The sequence below is a fragment of the Juglans microcarpa x Juglans regia genome, chromosome 4D (genome assembly GCF_004785595.1).
Source record: "Juglans microcarpa x Juglans regia isolate MS1-56 chromosome 4D, Jm3101_v1.0, whole genome shotgun sequence".
Lineage (NCBI taxonomy): Eukaryota > Viridiplantae > Streptophyta > Magnoliopsida > Fagales > Juglandaceae > Juglans > Juglans microcarpa x Juglans regia.
In genome coordinates this window covers 22,085,902-22,105,713 of record NC_054600.1, presented here as the reverse complement: position 1 = coordinate 22,105,713, position 19,812 = coordinate 22,085,902, and the positions used below count along the sequence as shown (strand labels likewise).

Here is a 19,812-nt window from a genome sequence, read left to right as displayed (position 1 = left end):
AATGACTGCTTGGGTTCCTGGCTCAGAAACATCTGTGAAAAGTGGCTGTGTCGTCAAGCCAAGTTACTATGACAATCCATGAGTATTGAAACTCTTTTTCAAATTTGAAATGATAATCCCTTCTTTCACCCTTTTAGGGTACATTTCCATTCCCCTTCTGTGGTAAGGGAGATAACAGACGCACGCTTGTGGTAGCTGGAGACCAATCTTTAACGGGCAATCATTGCAACAAATCCATCTTTTGATGCATAATAATGTTAAGCCTTGTGCAAGTCACTGCAGAACAGGACCGATATTTTAGCAAAAGAGACATGAAAACTTACTCGTAATGCCTTATTTAACAATGTCATTATTGAAATCATTACATCACACTGCTTTCAGAGCCAATGGAAATAACTTCTACATAAATCATGCTCTACCTAATTGAAATAATAGAGGTAAAAAAATCGTTATAACAAAAGACAAAAGAAATACCTCAAAATGTTACAGCAGGAAAAATGAGCACATCCTCGGAGTAACCAATTTGTTGGCCTACGCTTCCCAAGTTTGGCTGCTATGAGAAAATTGAGATCGACCTCTCAACATAAGGTAATTATGTCCAGAGGAGTCCATCTATGCCAATTTCCAAATTTGAAACCGGACTCTCGCCCAAATCTTGATCTATTGCTTGGTTGTCTCCCCCTAAATCTAAATATGGCTCCAACAGATCAGAAGATCTTTCTGAGGGAATTCCATAATCTTTGAGAATGCAGGATGAAGCAGCAGTAGCTGCTTCCCTCTCCAAAACAGCAATGTAGTTGTCTTCAAATTCAAAAACTAAATATTGATCCTCGCATGCTGATGAAGGGCAGACATAAAAATATTAGATTACGACAAGAATGACGGGAAACAGATGAGGGCTGTTTGCACTCACAATCGATGAGGTGTGCCAAGTGATGGATGTTCTTTATTCGAGTTCCATTGAATTTCAAAACCTGCAATTATTTTTGCCTGAGAATATGTATGGAAGTGGGAGTGCATGTCAAAGTTATAAGAAGTAATAGATAACTTACTTGCAGATTGCTCATATCCTCGTATCCAATGTTCGCTTCATTTGCTAAGACCTATGAATGTAAAAGAAGATCAGCAAAACTGTTGAACAGACACCTAGTCATCGAGTTTCATCTCTGACAAGCTAAGTGATGTGAGCTTGAAATCAACAGGGGTGATAAGGGGCTGAAAAGGATGTAGGGGTTTAACTCAGGCTGGATGTGGAGGCTGTTGGTTTATCACATTGGGTTAGAGTAAAATCTCAGCATGCCCCTCACCCTTGGGTTAAAGGGCACCCCCATCCATAGTGATAAAAATTACAAGAACAGTGATTCAATTCAAATTTAATATGATTCTTCACAAATGAAATTAAGATATAATCAGGATATATAACCTCTGCCAGTTCTTACGCATATAAAAAAAACGCAGAAGACAAATAGCATTCAGTTATACATGTAGGACATGATTTATGTGCTAACCTGTGATAAGATCACAATCTGTTCCCCTTTGAACCTTGCCAACGAATAACGTGCCTTTACCAGTAGTTTCAACTAACCATAGGAAATACCAAGCAAACTTAAAAACAAAAACCACGCATGTTTGTAATAAAATATTACTTTGTAGAACAATTTTAGTTAAAGGTATCTTTTATAATTCGCAACTCACCCCTATAGAGTCTTCACACTCTTCGCTGTCGAAAAAATAAAATACATCAAGAGATAGTTAGTTGTTAGAATCAGTTGATATAGAAAGGGTTCTTGTAACTTGCAGAGTGCCAGGAACTTGAGGGGAAAAAAAGGACAAACATACTCTATCAGTGGTTCCGAGAGTGGGGTAAACACCAAACCAGCAATTATTATATAAGAAGGCTGATCTCCATCAATATGATAGGGAACCTTTACGTGAGGGAATAAGTAACCACATTAATTAGCATCAGGAAATGAAAACTTAGAAGTGACATAAATGCATTCAATCAATAAATACATATCAATATGATAATGGCATACCAAATGCACTCGTGGATTCAAAACCGCTTGAACTTTCATGGGCTTTCCTGCTCTAATTATACCAAGTTCTGCTACATCACCAGCGAATCTGTAATAGATAATTATCATTAACAAGGACAAACATCATCATGGATGCCAAATTACAGGGGGGAAAAACTGCAAAAATGAATGGGGATGGATGTCCTGAGCATGATGTGATGAGAAAAGAACAACTGGACTGAGTTAAATAATTCCTTGGCAGAGAATTAGGGCCCTTACTTTTGACTGATTAGGTAGCGAAATGCAATGCGTTCATTTGATCGGAATGGCACTGTTCCTTCACATCCTACACGAACATCATCAAAGCTTACAATGACATCCCCCTGGAAAAGTGCAAGTACATTTAAAGTCCCTAACATTTGAAGTATTGAGCATTGTTTGGTACACAATAAAAAGAAAAGTGCCCAAATATGGTAAATTAGCATTTTCTTCTTATCAGTGAGAAAGGTTTCTCTGTTGGACAAGAAAACTCTGAAGAATTACAGGAATGTTCAATTGAATCACGTGTAAAAACAAGGATAATGCAGGTAGGATCCATACTTGATATGGATATATGAGTTGGATTATAAAGTTTCAGTCCAAGATGGACCCAAATATAATAGCTTCTTCATTATAGCATATGATTTCCATTGACTTTTCTCATTTTATTGCAGCTTTTGACTTTGCATAAAACAGCTCTCGAAGAATTCATAAATATAACATGAATATTTCAGAATGTAAGAATGCAACACAAGTGCATCAAGTTCTGGAAGCTGCAAAATGGAAATCATACCTCCTTTAAGACCTTATTTGCATCAGTAGTGGGTTCAACTCTCCGTACCAGTACACCCTACGGATGCCAGATATAACAAAACATGTGAGAAACCTAAACTACTCGGCAGATATTTGGCTACCAAGTTCGCACGCAGACAAGGATAAAATGTTCTGTTTGTGGAATCCACACCAGTTCATATCTCTGCAAACCTTTATAGAAATTTATATTACTTTACTCATTCTAGAAAACCTTCTGAACAAAGGTGAAGAAACATACCTCATTAGACTGTACTTTTAAGCACGCACGTAGGGCCGGATTCTCTAACTTCTGCAACAACACGCCAAGGCTAGGGAAACCTGGAAGTTAACATTTTGTATAGTCTTTAGTCATTTTCATGACAAATGATATGATTGAGCTTAATTACAAAGTAGCCACCACTAAGTGATAATATTTTTCTAAAACAGTAGGAGGAAATCAAAATAATGAAAGGAAGCACTGTGTGTGGAAAATAGATTTTTACGCTACTAAGATCTCTTATGTCCGTATCTCTTCTTTCGTATAAGCTATTACTTCCATAATTTAGTTATATTTATCTTGGCTTCTAACTCTAAATCAAGAGTTTGTGTGTAAATGCAAGTAGGCACAAAGATCCACAGACATCTGTGTAAGCATATATCCTCTTAAGAAAAAAAACTTAAATGAAGAAACATCTTTACCGGAAAATGACAAAAAAGAGGGGAAACACTAGCAAGCAAAACAAAAGATACCATTACAGAGTAGGGGAAATTAAACCTGACCCACTGTATTTGGCTTGAGTTCGAATTGCCAACCAGTGGATTAAAAAGTTACACTTTACCCACCTGAAGTCTAGTTGTTTTTTTTTTATCGATAAACAAAATTTTATTGAGGATAAAGTAGCCATAGGCCGGAGGAGTATACGGGACATATACAAGAGCATCGCCTATATATGCAAGTTTAGCGATACAAGGAAGTCATGAAAAGACATTCCATTAAAATCAATAACAATCGACCAATGGAGTAAGGTATTGAAAAATAAACTTCTAAGCGTTTCCATTGACCGCTCTCAATCTTCAAAGCTTCTTGCATTCCTCTCCCTCCAAATACACCACCACAGACAAATTGGGACCATCTTCCACACTTTTGCGATCTGAGGGTTACCTAGATGCCTCGCCAAGAACCTAGGAGGTCGATTACCCTTTTTGGCATCATCCAAGCTAACCCCACCCGAGCAAAGAAATCATTCCACAAGGTCGTAGCAATCTCACAATGAATTAATAGAGTGATCTATGGATTCTTTGCTCTATTTGCACATACAACACCAATCCATGACTATGATGTGGTGTTTTCGTAAATTGTCCATTGTGAGGATCTTCCCTAATGAGGCTGTCCATACAAAGAAATTTGCCTTCATAGGTGCTTTTGTCTTCTAAATACTCTTCCATGGGAATGACATTGTATTATGCATGATCATGGCATGATAGAAGGAGCAAACTGTGAACTTCCCCTTCTTAGAAGGGCGCCAAAAGATCTTGTCTTCAGCTCCCCTCATTATACTGGTAGAGAACACTAGATCATAGAACTCCGAGAAAGCGTCAACTTCCTCTTTCATCCTTGCTCAGCGATAGAATTCTGGGTAAGCTTCCTTGAGTGTTGCATCACTACACCATATATTGTGCCAAAATTTGATTTTGGACTCATCACCCACCTCAATATGGATATTTCTTGAATATGTGTCCCATCCTCTTCTTATGTGTTTCCATAAACCAAACCCCATATGTTCTATTTACCTCATTTGAACACCGTCCTCCCCATGGTTCACCATACTTCGATTCTATGACAGCTCTCCATAATGTTCCTCGTTCATTGTGGTATCTCCATAGCCATTTGCCAAGCAAGGCTTTGTTAAAATATAGCAAATGTCAGATTCCCAATCCTCCTTCCGAGATAGGCTGGCACATTGTGGCCCTTTTTTACCAGGTGGAATTTAAATTCCTCATTCACCCCCCCCCCCCCCCCCCCCCCCCCCCAAAAAAAAAGAAATCCTGTTGAAGTTTCTCCATGCATAAAGCCACCTTGGTGGGAAGCGAAAATAGTGATAGGAAATAGGTTGTCAAGTTGGATAAAGTACTTTTGATTAAAGCAACCATACCACCTCTGGATAGATACATCCTCTTCCAACTAGCCAGTTTCCGCTCCATTTTTTCTAGTACTTAATCCCAAATAGATTTTGATTTGAACGGGGCACCTCAAGAAAGACCCAAATATTTCATCAGCAACTTGGATATCTTGCATTCCAAATTGTTAGCCATGCTCTCATTCGGAATGTTACCCACTAGGACTACTTCTGATTTAGCCAAGTTCACCTTCAACCCTGAAACAACTTCAAATCATAAAAGGAGTGCCCTCAAAGCTCGGATTTGATCATGACTAGCGCCACAAAAGATTGGGGTATCATCAGTAAACAATTGGTGAGATATGAGAAGTGAGCTTGTATTTACCTCCCCCACTGAGAAACCGGATAAGAACCCGCCCTCCACAACCCCTTAAATCATCTTGCTAAAAGCTTCCATAACAAAAACAAAAAGTAGCGGAAATATAGGGTCACCTTGTCTCAAACCTCGTGTGCTTTTAAAGAAGCCTTGTGATGTGCCATTCACCAATACAAAAAAACAAACAATAGAGATACAATGTTTGATCCAAGAACACCATTTCGAACCAAAGCCGCATCTTTCGAGCATATGAAGCAAAAATCTCCAATTGACTTGATCATAAGCTTTCTCCATATCAAGCTTACACAAGAGCCCGTCAATCTCGACTTGAGTCTACTATCCAGGCATTCGTTTTGCAATAAGCACCAAATCAAGAATTTGCCTACCTCGGACAAATGCATTTTGAGGCTTTGAGATTAGCTTCTCAACCACCATGCTCAATCTATTCGCCAAAACTTTCGAAAGGAGCTTGTAGATTCCGCTCAACAATCTAATAGGGCGATAATCTTTTATCTTTATAGCACCAGGTTTTTTTGGAAGGAGAGTAATAAATGTTGCATTGAGACTCTTTTCAAACATAACATTTTCATGAAATTCATGAAAGACCCCATTATATCTTCTTTGATCACTTCCCAACAAGTTTGGAAAAAAGCAATAGAAAACCCATCCAGACCTGGAGCATCATGCTTCTTAACGCTTTTCTAATTTATGTTTCTTCAAAAAGGCCTCTCAAGCTCTTCTGCTTCTTGCAAGTCAAGAGCATCAAAGTGAAGCCCATCTATTCTCGGTTTCCAAGAGAATTGCTCTTAATGCAAGCTCGTGTAATAGTTGACGATGTGTTCTGTGAACTCAATTTGGTTGGAAGAAACTGCTCCATCCCGTCAACGTCTCTATGGCATTGTTCCGCCTATGCGAGTTAGCCACCCGATGGAAAAACTTAGCGCATTTATCCCCTTCTTTCAATCAAAGTGCTCTTGACTTTTGTCTCCAAGATATTTCCTCCAAAAGAGAAACCCTTTCGAGGTCCGCGAATACTTGAATTTGACGAGCCCTCTCCATTTCAGACAAGACCCTCTCCTCCTCCACTCCCTCCCATCCTTTGAGTTCCTCAAAGAGAGTAGAATTTTGAGCTTCCACATTGCCAAACTCTTGTTCATTCCAAGCCTTCAAATCTTTTTTCAACAACTTCAATTTACACGACAAGATATAACGTGGAGTACCAAGAAATTGATAAGAGGACCACCATTGCCAAACTCGATCGAGAATCATATGATTTCAGCCACATATTTTCAAATTTGAAGGGTCTTGGGCCACCATGAATGCCTCCACAATCAAGAAGGCTGGGAAAGTGATATGAGCACAATCTGGGAAGTCTCTTTTGGATAAGTTCCAGGTAATGTACTTCCAATGCAGGTGATGCTAGGAATCGATCAATCCTTGACCAAAAGGGGTGTTCTCGGTTGCTTGAACAAGAGTAAGTGTCACCTGCTAGTTGAAGATCTAATCAATCTTATTCATAGATGAAGTTAGAGAATTCTACCATTGGTGAATTGAAGCTGGTACCATCCAATTGTTCACTCGGGAATCGAGTAATGTTAGAATCGCCCCCAATACACCAAGGTAAATCCCATATATTGCTTAGGCCAGCCAATTCATCCCATAATAGTGGGCCTCTTGCACGATCTAAATTAGGACCAAAGACTCCTGCAAAAGGCCCACTAATATCCACCCTCAACGTTCTTGAACGAGCACGCCACCATATACTCCCCTATACAATCTTCTAATTTTTCCACCACTCTTTTATCCCACATCACTAAGATGCCACTCGATGCTCCATTGGATGGTAAATAATGCCACCCTACTTGATTACAACACCACAAGCTCCTAATAATGCTTAGGGGGATAGTTTCCAATTTCATTTCTTGTAAGTAAACTATGTCCACTTTCCAATTAAGAAGTTGGTTTCTAACTTTGAGGCACTTTTCCTTCTCATTCAACCACCTCACATTCCAAGATAAAATTTTCGGCTTCATAAAACAACATCCGTTGCCCTTCCCTTTGATCTTCCACGGTTAGAACTCCTCTCTCCTGCTCTATCATTGACTGTCCAGTTGACCCTTTTTAATTCTCTTGCTCTTTACTTTGTTGTATTGATCTCACTTGGTGAAGAGTGAGTCTGTCCAGCCTCTACAGCTGTGAGGGGAGCTATAAATTGGTCCTCAAAACCATCGCACAATATCCCCACACCTGTTGAATGGAGCTCCCTAGCTTTGTCTAGGACCCAACCTGAGACCTGGATGTTACTGCTTGGGTGCAAAGAATTCAGTGGTGTAGGTGTTTCCCAGTATTCCTCATCACTGCCAAGAGGATCTGGTTGCACCTCACCCAACCCATCCGAGACATAGCTTAGCACCTACCGTTGCTCTCCTTCGACCCCATCTAAGTCGTATACCACCATTGTTTTGTCTGAGATTTCCTTGACCTTCGTATTACCCACTTCAAAGGCTCCACCTTCTGTTTGATCCTTTCCAAGGCTTATACTTATGCTAATATCAAGGACGACGCTTTCTGGGGTGATACGATGAATGAAGTTTTCCTCCATTTGAGACTCTCGGGCAGCATTTTCTGGTACAAAACCAGATGCAGCATTGTTACTTTTTGTCGCCGGTGCCGGCTGCCAGGACATTCGCCGCCATCTCACCTTGGCCCTTTGGTGGTTTTTGTGTGTGTGGTTCTCGGTCGGAGTAAAGTTGCCTCCTTTGGGTTATTGAGAGTGCCAGAGGAGCACCCAACTTCAAAGCTCGAAAAGCTCGTGGTTTTGCCCGCCAATGCTGGGTCATAGTGCCCTTAGCCTTGTGGGCTTTCATTTTCCCTTTCACAGCCCATGAGCTGTGTGCAGCACCGAAACCTTCAATTCCCTTTTCACAACTCAAGGCCCATGCCTTGCCAATAGCCTTCTTTTTTGCTTGACTCGATCCCAGGCCCATATCTTGGCCCATGTCCTAGATTACCCAGCTTATTAAACCACTGACCTTCTCTCTCAAGTCCAACAGTTCTTTGAGGGTGTGCAAAGTCCTCCTTTCTACATCTTGCCCTTGGTCAGAAGGCCACCTTCCTTTCCTGTGTAAGCTTTGTTAGCTAACAGTGCCTCAAACCTCCTCTCTCTGCAAGTCTCACAAATGGTAAGTTTTTCCTGCTGCAAAATACCCATGCTGCCCTTCGCACTCTAGTTCTGCATCTGTCCCCTTTTGAGTTCACCATGATTTTCCCAGCGTAACCGTTAATGGCTAGCACTAAGCATGAACCAGCCTCTGCATACGTCTTATAATGCAACCCCCGCCCCCCCCCCCCCCCCCCCCCCCCCCCCCCCCCCCCCCCCCCCCCACCACAAAACCTGTGTGCTTGCTGATTTTCCGTTTGATCTTTTCAACCCCTCCATATTCCTTTGCTTCATTTTTTCCTGCCCACATAGCCCACACAGTTCCATAGACATCTTCCTCCACCCTTGGTCTTCCATTTCTTTGGGGATGATGATAAGGCTCTTCCTACCACCACCTCTATACTCAACTAGAATCAAGTACCTTCCATATACATTGGAAGATCTCTGTGCTATAAAAGCACTGCTGCCTAAGTTGGATGTCCTGATGAACTCCTTGTCCCCATTCGACCTTGAGCATTCTTCTAAGGTTTGTGCAACCCATAAAGCAGTTGGTAACCCCAATATCAGCTCTTTAGTCACCTTCCTCCCTCATTCTATAATGTGTATAAAACGACCAACTTCGACTAAAAGCTTGAATATTTTAGTTTCAATCAGAACAACCTTCGTTAATCCCATCCTTTCAAACTTGCACCTCTATCTAACTGCTACAGTAGGACTAGTAATGATGATTATCACCAGCAAGATTCATCAGAGACATGAAGCAAAAGAGACCAGAGAAGGTGTAAGGAGAGAAAAAAGAAAGAAAACACTTATGTCAAAAAAAAGAAAAAAAGAAGAAAGAAAACACTCATGTCTTGTTTTTAGTTCATGAGTCTAATACTTCCTTTAATTTCTTACTGATGAACATGTTCTACATATAAATTGCAACATTTTACGCCACCACACATTGATGAACACAGGTCCTGAGCCATAGTCTATAGATGGCTGATGTGTAACCTTAGGAGAAACTAGAACAGATTAGAAAGACGTGATTCTTGTTTTAAGGAGAATGTACAGAAAGTGTAATTCTTATTTATAAGCAATTGAAAATTTTACTACAAAACAAGTCAAACTAGACAAATAAACAGACATAGCCCAAGTAACCGGAAGTATTCAAGAGGAACACCTAACTTAAATTAAACAAGACAGGAAAATCATGGAAACTCAACCCATTACAATCCATAGAAGCTGCCCAAAGGAACAGAAATATAATTAATATGTTATTCTGATAGTGAATAGCTTTACCTCTGAAATTGACCAGAAATGGGAAGACACCTTTTTTATACAAGTAATGAAGAATTTTATTGATAATAGGAAGACACTTTAATAGTCGTTTAAAATAAATTTTTACATTATTTAAAAACGTGAAATTTACATCCCTACCATTCCTAGTTGAAATCCATCATGCCTATAAATACAAAGATCAAACGGGGAAGAAGTTAGAAAAGCCCCAGATATAGATGATCAAGAGGATTTTCTCACCAGTGTATTTCCCATTCCTTTCATAGTCCTCAAGAAAATGAGAAACAACTGTAGTTGGAATCACATATCCAATATTCTCAGCCTCTTCAGATCTGTAAACCTAAAGGAAGCATCTCATAAAAACATAATAGACCAAGAGCAGTCAACAAAACTAAGAAAATGATGTCCCGTAATAAACACGTGCAATTTGCCAAAGATGGCAAGTGGAAGAAATATCACATGTAAAGGTATAGAGACATATATATATATATATATATATATATATGCAAGTAATTTAAGACCAAGTAAACACTAATACAATACCTGAAATGCCACTCCAATGCACTCCCCCTGGTCATTGAATGCAGGGCCACCACTATTACCTAAAATCTAGCAAGTATAAGCAGTTGCTATCACAAAGATATGGAATAATGCTTAGACCTACCAAAAAGACTAATGATAGTTAGAGAAAGAGAGGGGGGCGGTTCTTGTAATTTTTAGCAGTTGAACATAAATGCCTTCCAAAAGGAAATTCCATCATTTGGAGAAGCTTCTTTTACCTACCAGGATTTATTGCCGCATCTATCTGAATTCCCAACAAATCAGATGACCCATGAGCATATGACGTAACCTGATGATATAGTGTTTGGTAAGAAACTTGATACTCTATCTGTTTGATGCCAATTTGGGATAGACATAACCACGGCAATCAAAATGACTAGAAAACCTCTATACGTGATACAACTCCTTTCGTCACTGATATCGTGTCTCCTCCAAGGGGGTATCCTACAACCGTCACTGCATCCTGTCAATTAAGAAGCAGCACAAAAAGCAACTTAAAAGATTTGCATGGAAGGGATGTTTTCATCACACACAAAGAGAACTATCAGATTAAACTATGACTCTGAGAAACTACCAGATTAACAAATTGGAAATGTACTCAACCCTGTAACATGTGATTTCAAGTTTGGATCAGGTGGACAGTTATAGCCTTTAAATCGTGCAATATATAGATTGCTTCGAGTTCAGAGAGTAACAAAGTAAATGCTCAATTTTAGAGTGTGAAATTTTAATTATGCAATAAAGCCATGGTTGTTTGGTCAAACATTGTTACTATACTAAACGGGAAATCATTCCTTCAATTAAGGTGAACAATTCAATCCAAGGCCTGCCAATTTTTTAAAGCTTTTTAATTGAGCAATTATCTGTTCCTTAGGTATCTAGGCTCTTCTTCAAAAGTTGTTTATCACACTGGTGGCTATTGAATTCTTTGTCAAATCAAAATGCATGGACTGATACAAATGGAAGAAATTAAAAAGAGAAAGAAAAAATAAGTGCAAATGTTAATGTGCCTCTAATGAAAAGGAGTGAGTGATTTAGACCTGAAGACATGGCAGGCGCCCAAAATCGAGGGATTCTGCTCCTTCCCAAAATTCCTTGCTTTCCACTGAAAGCAAAGCTATATCGCAATCAACACCCCGGGCTAAAACCTGCCATAATGTCACCATGAGGAATGTCAACTGACCAGCAACATCTTATCAAAGTTGTACTATGCATAAGATTTATAGCATCTTATATGAACAATTTTGAGGATATACTATGGCCTTGTTTTGGTAACGAGGTATTCTAAGATATTCTAAAAAATTCTCATAATTTCCTTCCCAAACATCATTCAAACACAAAACACTTTTCAATTTCAAATCTTCAACTTTTTCATTTAATCATTATCTAATCATATCCAAACATAAAACCCAATACAACTTTCCTAAATTTCCAAACAAAACACAAAAAACAAGACAAATTTTTCAAATTTCAGAACAAACATAATATAAAAAAATTATATTCAAACAATTTTTTTACAAGTTATATTCAAACAATTTTTTAACTTTCTAATATTTTTATTCAACATTTTCTCTCTCATTTTCCAAAATGCAAAAACATCTTAACTCAAACTATTTCACTGCTATTCACAGAATTCTGAGATATTCTAAGAGCACTCTCAATAGCTCTTGTAAAATACATTTTTCTTTAAAATATAAAGAAATTTGTTCAAAAAGGACGTACAATGGATGTTGTATTTCATCTTCATTTTCCATTTTGCTACAGTGATCCCGCTACATCTAGAGGATATTGTTCACACATGTAAAACATTTTTAATTTGTTTCTCTCTCCTCCCCACTGCTGAACTTTAGAGAAATCTCACTGTTTTCTTGTTTGGCGCAAGCTTTTCCTTGCGCTGCTGTTGTGCCTGAGTATGCAAAGTTCATTACTAATCTGGGTTTGCTCTTTTTGGGTGTTCCTTTAGTTTTCTTTCTCTCTTTTTTCTTTTTTTTTCCTCGGTTCTGTGATTAGAATAAATTGGTATGTATTTGCTTTGCTAGTCTTACAGTTTACTTAGGCTTTGTTCGGCTGCTGAGAAAGTTTTGAAGAATTTCACTTACTTGGGTGGAGAAAAAAAAGAAGACAAGTGTTCTTTTTATTAAAACTATTTTCAGAGACCATTACCATTGATATTTTTTGTTACATATCAGTTTTCGGGTGATGAAGATATTGAAGATGGGGAGATATTGTAAATATTAAAAGATATGAGAAGATTGAGAAAATATTTAAAATAAATAAAAAAATATATTTAAATGATATAAAGAAAAAATAGATAACTGATGTATAGTATATTGTAAAAGTCAGTATATAAAATAGAAAAAATGGATTTTGGTTATGTATTTTAAAGGATGGGATGAAAAATCCATTGGGAGTGCTCTAAGGGGATGCTTGGGGAATGAGATGAGATAAAAATTTTGTAAATAGTAGTAAGATGGTTTGTGAATAGTAATGAGATGATTTGAGGTAAGTAGTTATTGGGTTTTGAAAAATGAGAGAAAAAAAGTTGAATAAAAATATTATAAAGTTAAAATATTATAAAAAATTTTTTTTTTTTTTATTTGAAAAAGTTGAATTGTTTTTTGTTTGAAAATTTGAGAAAGTTGTAATGATTAGTTTGAAAGATATTTGGGAAGGAAATGAGATGGAATGAGACGAGATGAGATGAGATGGGATGAGATGGAAATTGTTTCCAAACATCCCCTAAGTGTCCAAACGAGCCCTAAGTAGAATTTAACAGCTATGAACCAATGAGATTTGCCCACATAACAAGCAAAGCACTCTTAAGTAATGGAAGTCGAGAACATTCAAGTCCCTCGAAAGACCATTAATATAAAACATATATGAAATCCCTTATCTTAATTTTTACTTTAAAAAAAAAAAACATATATGAAGTAACTTAGGATCATAATTTCATCTTATCAATGCAAATAAGGATCCTACCAGTTAAAACTGAAAAATTAAAATACTGAGCCCAAGCTACTTTGCTTGGCTAATGAGACATTAACAAAAAATTGAACAACATTTAGTTTAAGGACCACAAGCTCCTTTCTTGTTTCCCTTGCACCCTCCTAGTTAGGGTTGTTTTTTGTATATACTGGGCTAGGCCTATTCTTGGAGTAATATATCTTGTTTACTTATCCAAACAAAAAAAGTTTGACTTTAGATACATAAACAAAAGCATAATTACTAAAAAATGGTCAAGAATCCTACATGGCCTAAAATAATCGCTGACAGGGAGATCAGCTTTAAACAAATTCCTCACGTCATTAAAGACAATGTTCGCTCAGGAATAATTTTATATCATGTAAATATTTGCTTACTTTTGGCCTTCAACTTCCACATTATCTTTTGACAGTTACTCTCAATACGAGTGATTGTGCTCGATTTTACGCCGTCTCTTTGAACCTAGGGGTGTTAAATCGTATTAACGGGTCGTGTTCGTGTCGTGTCAAGACGTGTATATTATATTATATAGGCCAACCCTAACCCGACCCGTTAAACTTATCGTGTCAAAATCTCAAACCCTAACACGACCCATTAACATAACGGGTCATGTTGTGTCAACCCGTTTTGACCCGTTTATGTAAATGGATTGAACAGACCCAAAATTAACCCGTTTGATCTAGTTAAGTTTAGCATATTTTTATATAAATGTTAAAATCACAATATCTATAAAAAATATAAAACTAACTGCAAGTCCAAAATTACAATCTAAACAATAAAAATATCGAAATTAAAATCCCAACAATTTAATTTTTTAAGTGTAAGGGTATAATTGTAATTTTAACTTTCATAACGGGTCAAAACGGGTTGACCCGTTATCAACCCGTTAAGTAATTGTGTCTTAACGGGTCAACCCGTTTTGACCCGAACCCGTTAAGGCTAAACCCTAATCCGCTTTTATCGTGTCGTGTTCGTGTTGGGTTAACGGGTCGTGTCACATATTGCCACCCCTATTTGAACCAACCATATAGTTTTAAGAAACAAAACCCTTTTGATAAACTTATATCATAGTGATCCTTACAACCAAACCGTTGATAGCGATATCCATGCTCAATGTGATTCCACGTGTAATTTGTTGTGTGGTTTTGTATCTATACTATGAAGGTAATAAAGTAATACCACTACTTTAGGATTCTCGGCTGCAACAAGATTTTTAAATTCTTTTAATAAGCAAGGCAAATTTATTCAAAGTGCAAAAGAGCGCAACCCAAGTACACCCGAGATATGAATCATGATATGCTATTATCATTGAGAAGCATCACAAATGTCGTCAATTTTAGGAGCATACTCAGAAAGAACAGTGGTAACAAATTTATAAGCAATACCTTAGCCACATATTTTGTATCATCTCCCCTTCTCTTAACTTTAACCTGAAATCATTGAAATAACAAATAATGAAAATGTTTACAAATTATGAATCATAATCCAGACATTGCTCAGTAAACTAATAAAAGCGTACTCTGAAAATAAAATAAATATCTTATCAAAATGAACACCGATGCAAAGTGTACTAGAATTAGCAAGCGGATTTGTGAATCTCCTCCTCATTCCTAAACAAAAATGTTTCATTGAAATGATCCAAGTGACGCTCAAGAAGTTAGGGCTTTGTATACAAGGTACTGCATTCATGGTTTTAATGTGCATTTGAAAAGTTAAGTCCAAGTTATTTATATATTTTTTTATAAGTAATTGAATATTTCATTAAAAAAATGCAAAGGACATACCCACACAGGACATGTACAAGATGAACACCTAATTAGGAATGGAAAAATATACAAGAAAATCACAGCTTGTGGGACAGAATTCAAGAAGTCACGTCTAGTAAATCCACCAATCTTGGATCTGGGCAGTGGTAACCTAGAAATAGAAAGAGGTAGAGAAGGGTTGGAGTACAATGTTGGGCAATGAGAAATCAGCCCATTAAAATATATAGCAGCTGCCCAGATAAGTAGAAAAAAATTCCTTTTTTTACAAGGAAAAAAAAATCTCTCATTTCCCTGAAATACATCACACTAAGTAGATTAGACTATCTTCCATACTGCTGCAATTTGTGGGCAGTCCTATAACCCTCCCCAATTGGCAAAGATAGATACTATCTTTCTAAGCATAACCCAAACCAACCCAATTCTACCGAATAAATCATTCCATTAAGCTTTGGCATTCTTGCAATGGAGTATATGGCCGCCTACAGATTCATAGCTCTTTCTGCACATACAAGTTACAATGATACATAGTTTTCTTTGGTTATCCATGGTAAGGATCTTCCTAAGAGCTGTCCAAGCAAAAACAACTGCTCTCAAAGGTGCCTTAATCTGCCAAATACTCATTCAAAGAAAAGAACTACTGTTCTGAGGCACAAGACATGATAGAAAGATTAAATAGTGAACTTTCCATTCTTGAAAGTGATCCAATTAGTCTTATCTGCACCTCCGATACATAATCTAGTGGAGTACCAACGATTGAAACTTTTTTGTGAAGGCATCAATCTCCCAATCATGGGACACTAAAAAAAAAACTCACATTCCACTAAGAGGATTCACTGGAGATCTCTAGTGCATTATCCACTAAGGCCTCCTACACATGCGCTATACTAAATACCTTTACGAAAGCTTCCTTGAGGGCCAAGTCTCCACACTATAAGTCATCAGAATTTGATCCTAGACAGTGATTTTATATACAGCTGGTTTCAGGGTAATCATAATTTTTGGACATCTTATACCTGTGTATCATGCTCGACACAATGTGCATTCGTCAAAAGCTTTCCATCCCCAATCATAAAAGCACTGCATAAAAAATAGAGAAGAATATATTAAAAAGATATGATATGTCGTAATGAATAACTATTGTTAATGAGAGTCACAATGGATGAACAGCAAAACTTGAACGAAGCAAAGAAACCAGCTTCAATGTGTTGGAATTTTTCAAAAGAAAATTAATTTTCACATTCTTCAAGAATAACTAATAGCAAAAGGTTTAAAACATGCCTTCCAGTGCTTGTATATTGTCTTTGTTTTTGCCAAGGAAGGGAATAATCTGGTGCAGTATGGGTGCAGTAAACCTAGATAAATGAAAATAAGACATCCAATTAAAAGATAAAAAATAACCATAAAGCAAGTATGGACTGATTCTACACACAGAGTTTAAACAGATGAACTTACATTGACAATAAATTGAGTACAAAGCAAAAGTGTTTGTATACACAGAGGAATTACGACATCTGTTAATGGTTACTCCAATCATTTTTTACAAGTAAATTATTACTTCAATGGTTAGAACTGTAACCCTTAACTCTCTCCAAGTGAACATGCAAGCAGCTATACAAATCTAGTCCACTTATAAAGCAGAATCAATTGCACTTGGAAATAACGTAGGACACATTCTTCACCCATCCTTTTTTTTTTCTGATCAGTACAATTTTATTGATAGGAAAAGGCATAGCCCAGCAATGCACTCTGTGCACTGTAGGTACTCCCAAGACCCAAACGTGTTGATAATCTGATTGATTATCTTTCAAAGAAAACTGTAGACTATATAGGGTAATATTACAAAGTTCATTGTATTTATCATAAGTCAAAAGAATTCAGATTGGGTTGTAATGGTAAAAGATATATTCGAAAGGCCAAATTGTCAAAAGCATCGAGGTGAACTTAGCATCTAAGGTTACATAATGGGAGGAAGGAAGTCACCACAACAATACGGACCACTCCAAACATAGATATATGAAGGAAAGATACGTGAAATGTTTTCTACCGTCACTAAGCTGAGTGCATGAGTTCAAAACAATGATTGCAAACTCTTACCTTCACAACAGCGTTAAGAAAAGCTGTATCTTGAAAATTCTCTGGTTCAACCTGAAATGTATGCAATCAACTTATATGATAAAATTCGATCAAAAAAAAAACTTGTATGATAAAAGAGTGACAGGAAACGACCAAGGAATCCTGCAGCCAGGAAGTATTTATCAATTTCCAATCAGAACCAAATTCTAAATAGATAGTACCAGCTGCTCCTTCATATCAAACAGGAGGTCCTTGTTGTCTTTTCTTTGCATGCCAAATGATTTAAAAGATGTTGATTGCACACGCCCCCTATCCCCTCTTCCACTATTTTCATCAGCGGACGAATAATTCCTGCCATCGTTTGATCTTCCTGGAATGTTCTTGGGGGAACAGCTTGTTTCTGCATTGATAGCAACCCAACAGTTTAAAAATAAAAAAAGAGGAATTTCAACCAATACTAAAAAATGTAGCTTCTTTCTAAATAACGGACGCAGATTGTTTATGTTATAAATCGTATTCCAAATTTACTTCAAATCGTCTCATTCCACAAGGTCTAAATGTAGCTCTAAGCAATAATGTCAAAGAAAATCGAACATCTAAAATGAGAGATATTTAAGGCTTACCTCTCTGATGGGCTTGTGGGAAAAAGATGACGATGAGGGGCTTCTTTTAGGATTTGTAGCCTTGAGCCTGTGATCGGAAGCTTTGGGAGAGATAGAGGCAATGGAATCCTGAGAAGTGGCGAAGCGGCGTTGGGAGGTTAGAGAGGAACGGAATTTAACGGTGGAGGTGAGAACGGAGAAGCAGCAACTGGTGACTGCAGCGGCCATTTGAAGCACAAAGCTAAAGCTTGGAGCACCAGTTCCAGTTTCAGCGGTGTTTTGAGCTTGTTTTCTCGGTTTTCCCTTATCCTGTGTGCGAAATTGGATTAGGATTAGGTCTAATGAGTTTTGGGCCTTTGGCGCCTCGGTGTTTTTAACCAATTGGGTTCCCTTGTTAGCTGGTGGAGCCCATTCCTTTGTTATATGGGTAATTTAGTTTACGTAGGTGTGGGCCGAAGCCCACTTTAAAAGAGATGGGCTTTTAATAAAGCGAAATACCAAGCCCTATGACACGCATCATGAATACTCATAAGTTTGGATGTGGGGGTGACAATATGTGACACGACCTGTTAATCCAACACGAACACGACATGATAAATGCGGGTTTGGGTATGGCTTTAACGAGTTTGGGTAAAAAGGCACCTATTAAGACACAATTGCTTAATGGGTCAATCCATTATGACCCGTTAAGAGCATTAGCATAGGTCTATGCATATGCGTATGCAAAATCACCTCTTTTGCATATCCACTTTGCCATTCAAACAAAATTTTCACATTGGCTTATGTATATTTGAGACAAAATATTATTATTTTATTATTATTAATTTTTTGCTAAAATCAATTTTTTTATATATTTTTTACAATTAGCATCCACTACATACATTTGACATTAATAATACAAATGCAATAATAAAAAATATATATAATATATTATTATAATAAAATGAATGTGCTAGTGAAGATTTATTGTGTTGTTGAAGGAGGGAGAAAATGAAATAATTGTGAGAGAGAGAGTGGGATGAGAGAGAAATAATGATTAAAATATGATTTGTATGGTGAATAGTGGTTATCTAAATTTGGATAAGTACTGTTCATAGGTAGTTAAATATTTGGATATGTATAAGCCAATGTGGAGGATTTTAGGGCCATATTATGCAAATATGACTAGACCAATGTTAATGCTCTAAAGTTTAATTTACATTTATATCATATTTGGGATTGTAACATTAATATTTTACAATGTTTGTTTATCATATTTGAGATTGTAACTTTAATATTATTACAATGTATATTTATCATATTTATGTAATTGTGTGTTTATCATATTTGGTACTGTTAGAATTTTAATGTCGGTATTTTTAGCGTTTGGATTGTAATTTTGGACTTGTAATTAGTTTTTTTATTTTTTATAGATATTGTTTATATTTTAATATTTATATAAAATCAATCAGGTCAAACGGATTGAAACGGGTCTGTTCAACCCATTAACGTAAACGGGTTGAAACGGGTCGGATCGGATTGGGTCGTGACATATTGTGTCAATCTATTTTGTATTCAGTAACGGGTAGTGTCGTGTCGTGTATTGTCAACCCATTATCTTAATGAGTCATATTAGAGTTTAAGATTTTGATACAAAATCCTTAACGGGTCGTGTTCAGGTTGATCTATTAAGTATAATGTATATATATTGATATAATACGAACACGACTCATTAACACAATTTAACACCCCTACTTAGATTGTCGGGAGAGTGATGGTTGGATGATGGATCCACAAATATCAATTGGAATTGGCAATGACATGATCAATATAATTGACTTCGAATGTGTGTAGTACACGTGTAAATATTTGTTTATAATTAAGTGAGAGATTTACATTAATAATATAGACTTCATAATACTGATTAAAATAATTTGCAGACATTATATGTGAATCTCAGCATGCATTAAAATTTACATACAATACGAACGATATACGTACATATTGTGCTAGCTTGGTCTCTTCTAGTCAATATTTTGAATAGATAAAACTTGTAATCATACATCAAT

The 19,812-nt window shown here is 37.0% G+C and overlaps 1 protein-coding gene across 3 annotated transcripts; it reads right to left on the bottom strand.

Moving 5' to 3' along the window:
• Positions 1-33: 33 nt before the first annotated feature.
• Positions 34-18,111, bottom strand: LOC121259273 (protease Do-like 2, chloroplastic). Of its 3 annotated transcripts, none has more exons than XM_041160806.1 (22): positions 17,817-18,111; positions 17,384-17,555; positions 17,184-17,234; positions 16,368-16,441; positions 16,103-16,166; positions 14,709-14,753; positions 11,382-11,489; positions 10,727-10,804; positions 10,564-10,630; positions 10,324-10,382; positions 10,021-10,120; positions 3,106-3,185; positions 2,848-2,904; positions 2,295-2,398; positions 2,037-2,124; positions 1,840-1,925; positions 1,696-1,720; positions 1,509-1,580; positions 1,053-1,103; positions 914-974; positions 475-837; positions 34-276 (listed from the first exon to the last, which is right to left on the bottom strand). In XM_041160806.1, the coding sequence occupies exons 1-21, from the start codon at positions 17,990-17,992 to the stop codon at positions 593-595; spliced, it is 1,863 nt and encodes a 620-aa protein (XP_041016740.1). In that variant the 5' UTR covers positions 17,993-18,111; the 3' UTR covers positions 34-276; positions 475-592. The 3 variants fall into 3 exon arrangements, with proteins under 3 accessions (XP_041016740.1, XP_041016737.1, XP_041016738.1); XM_041160803.1 differs by having other exon boundaries at positions 17,384-17,562; positions 17,786-18,110; XM_041160804.1 differs by lacking the exon at positions 34-276 and having other exon boundaries at positions 320-837; positions 17,384-17,562; positions 17,786-18,110.
• Between the last annotated feature and the right edge of the window lie 1,701 nt (positions 18,112-19,812).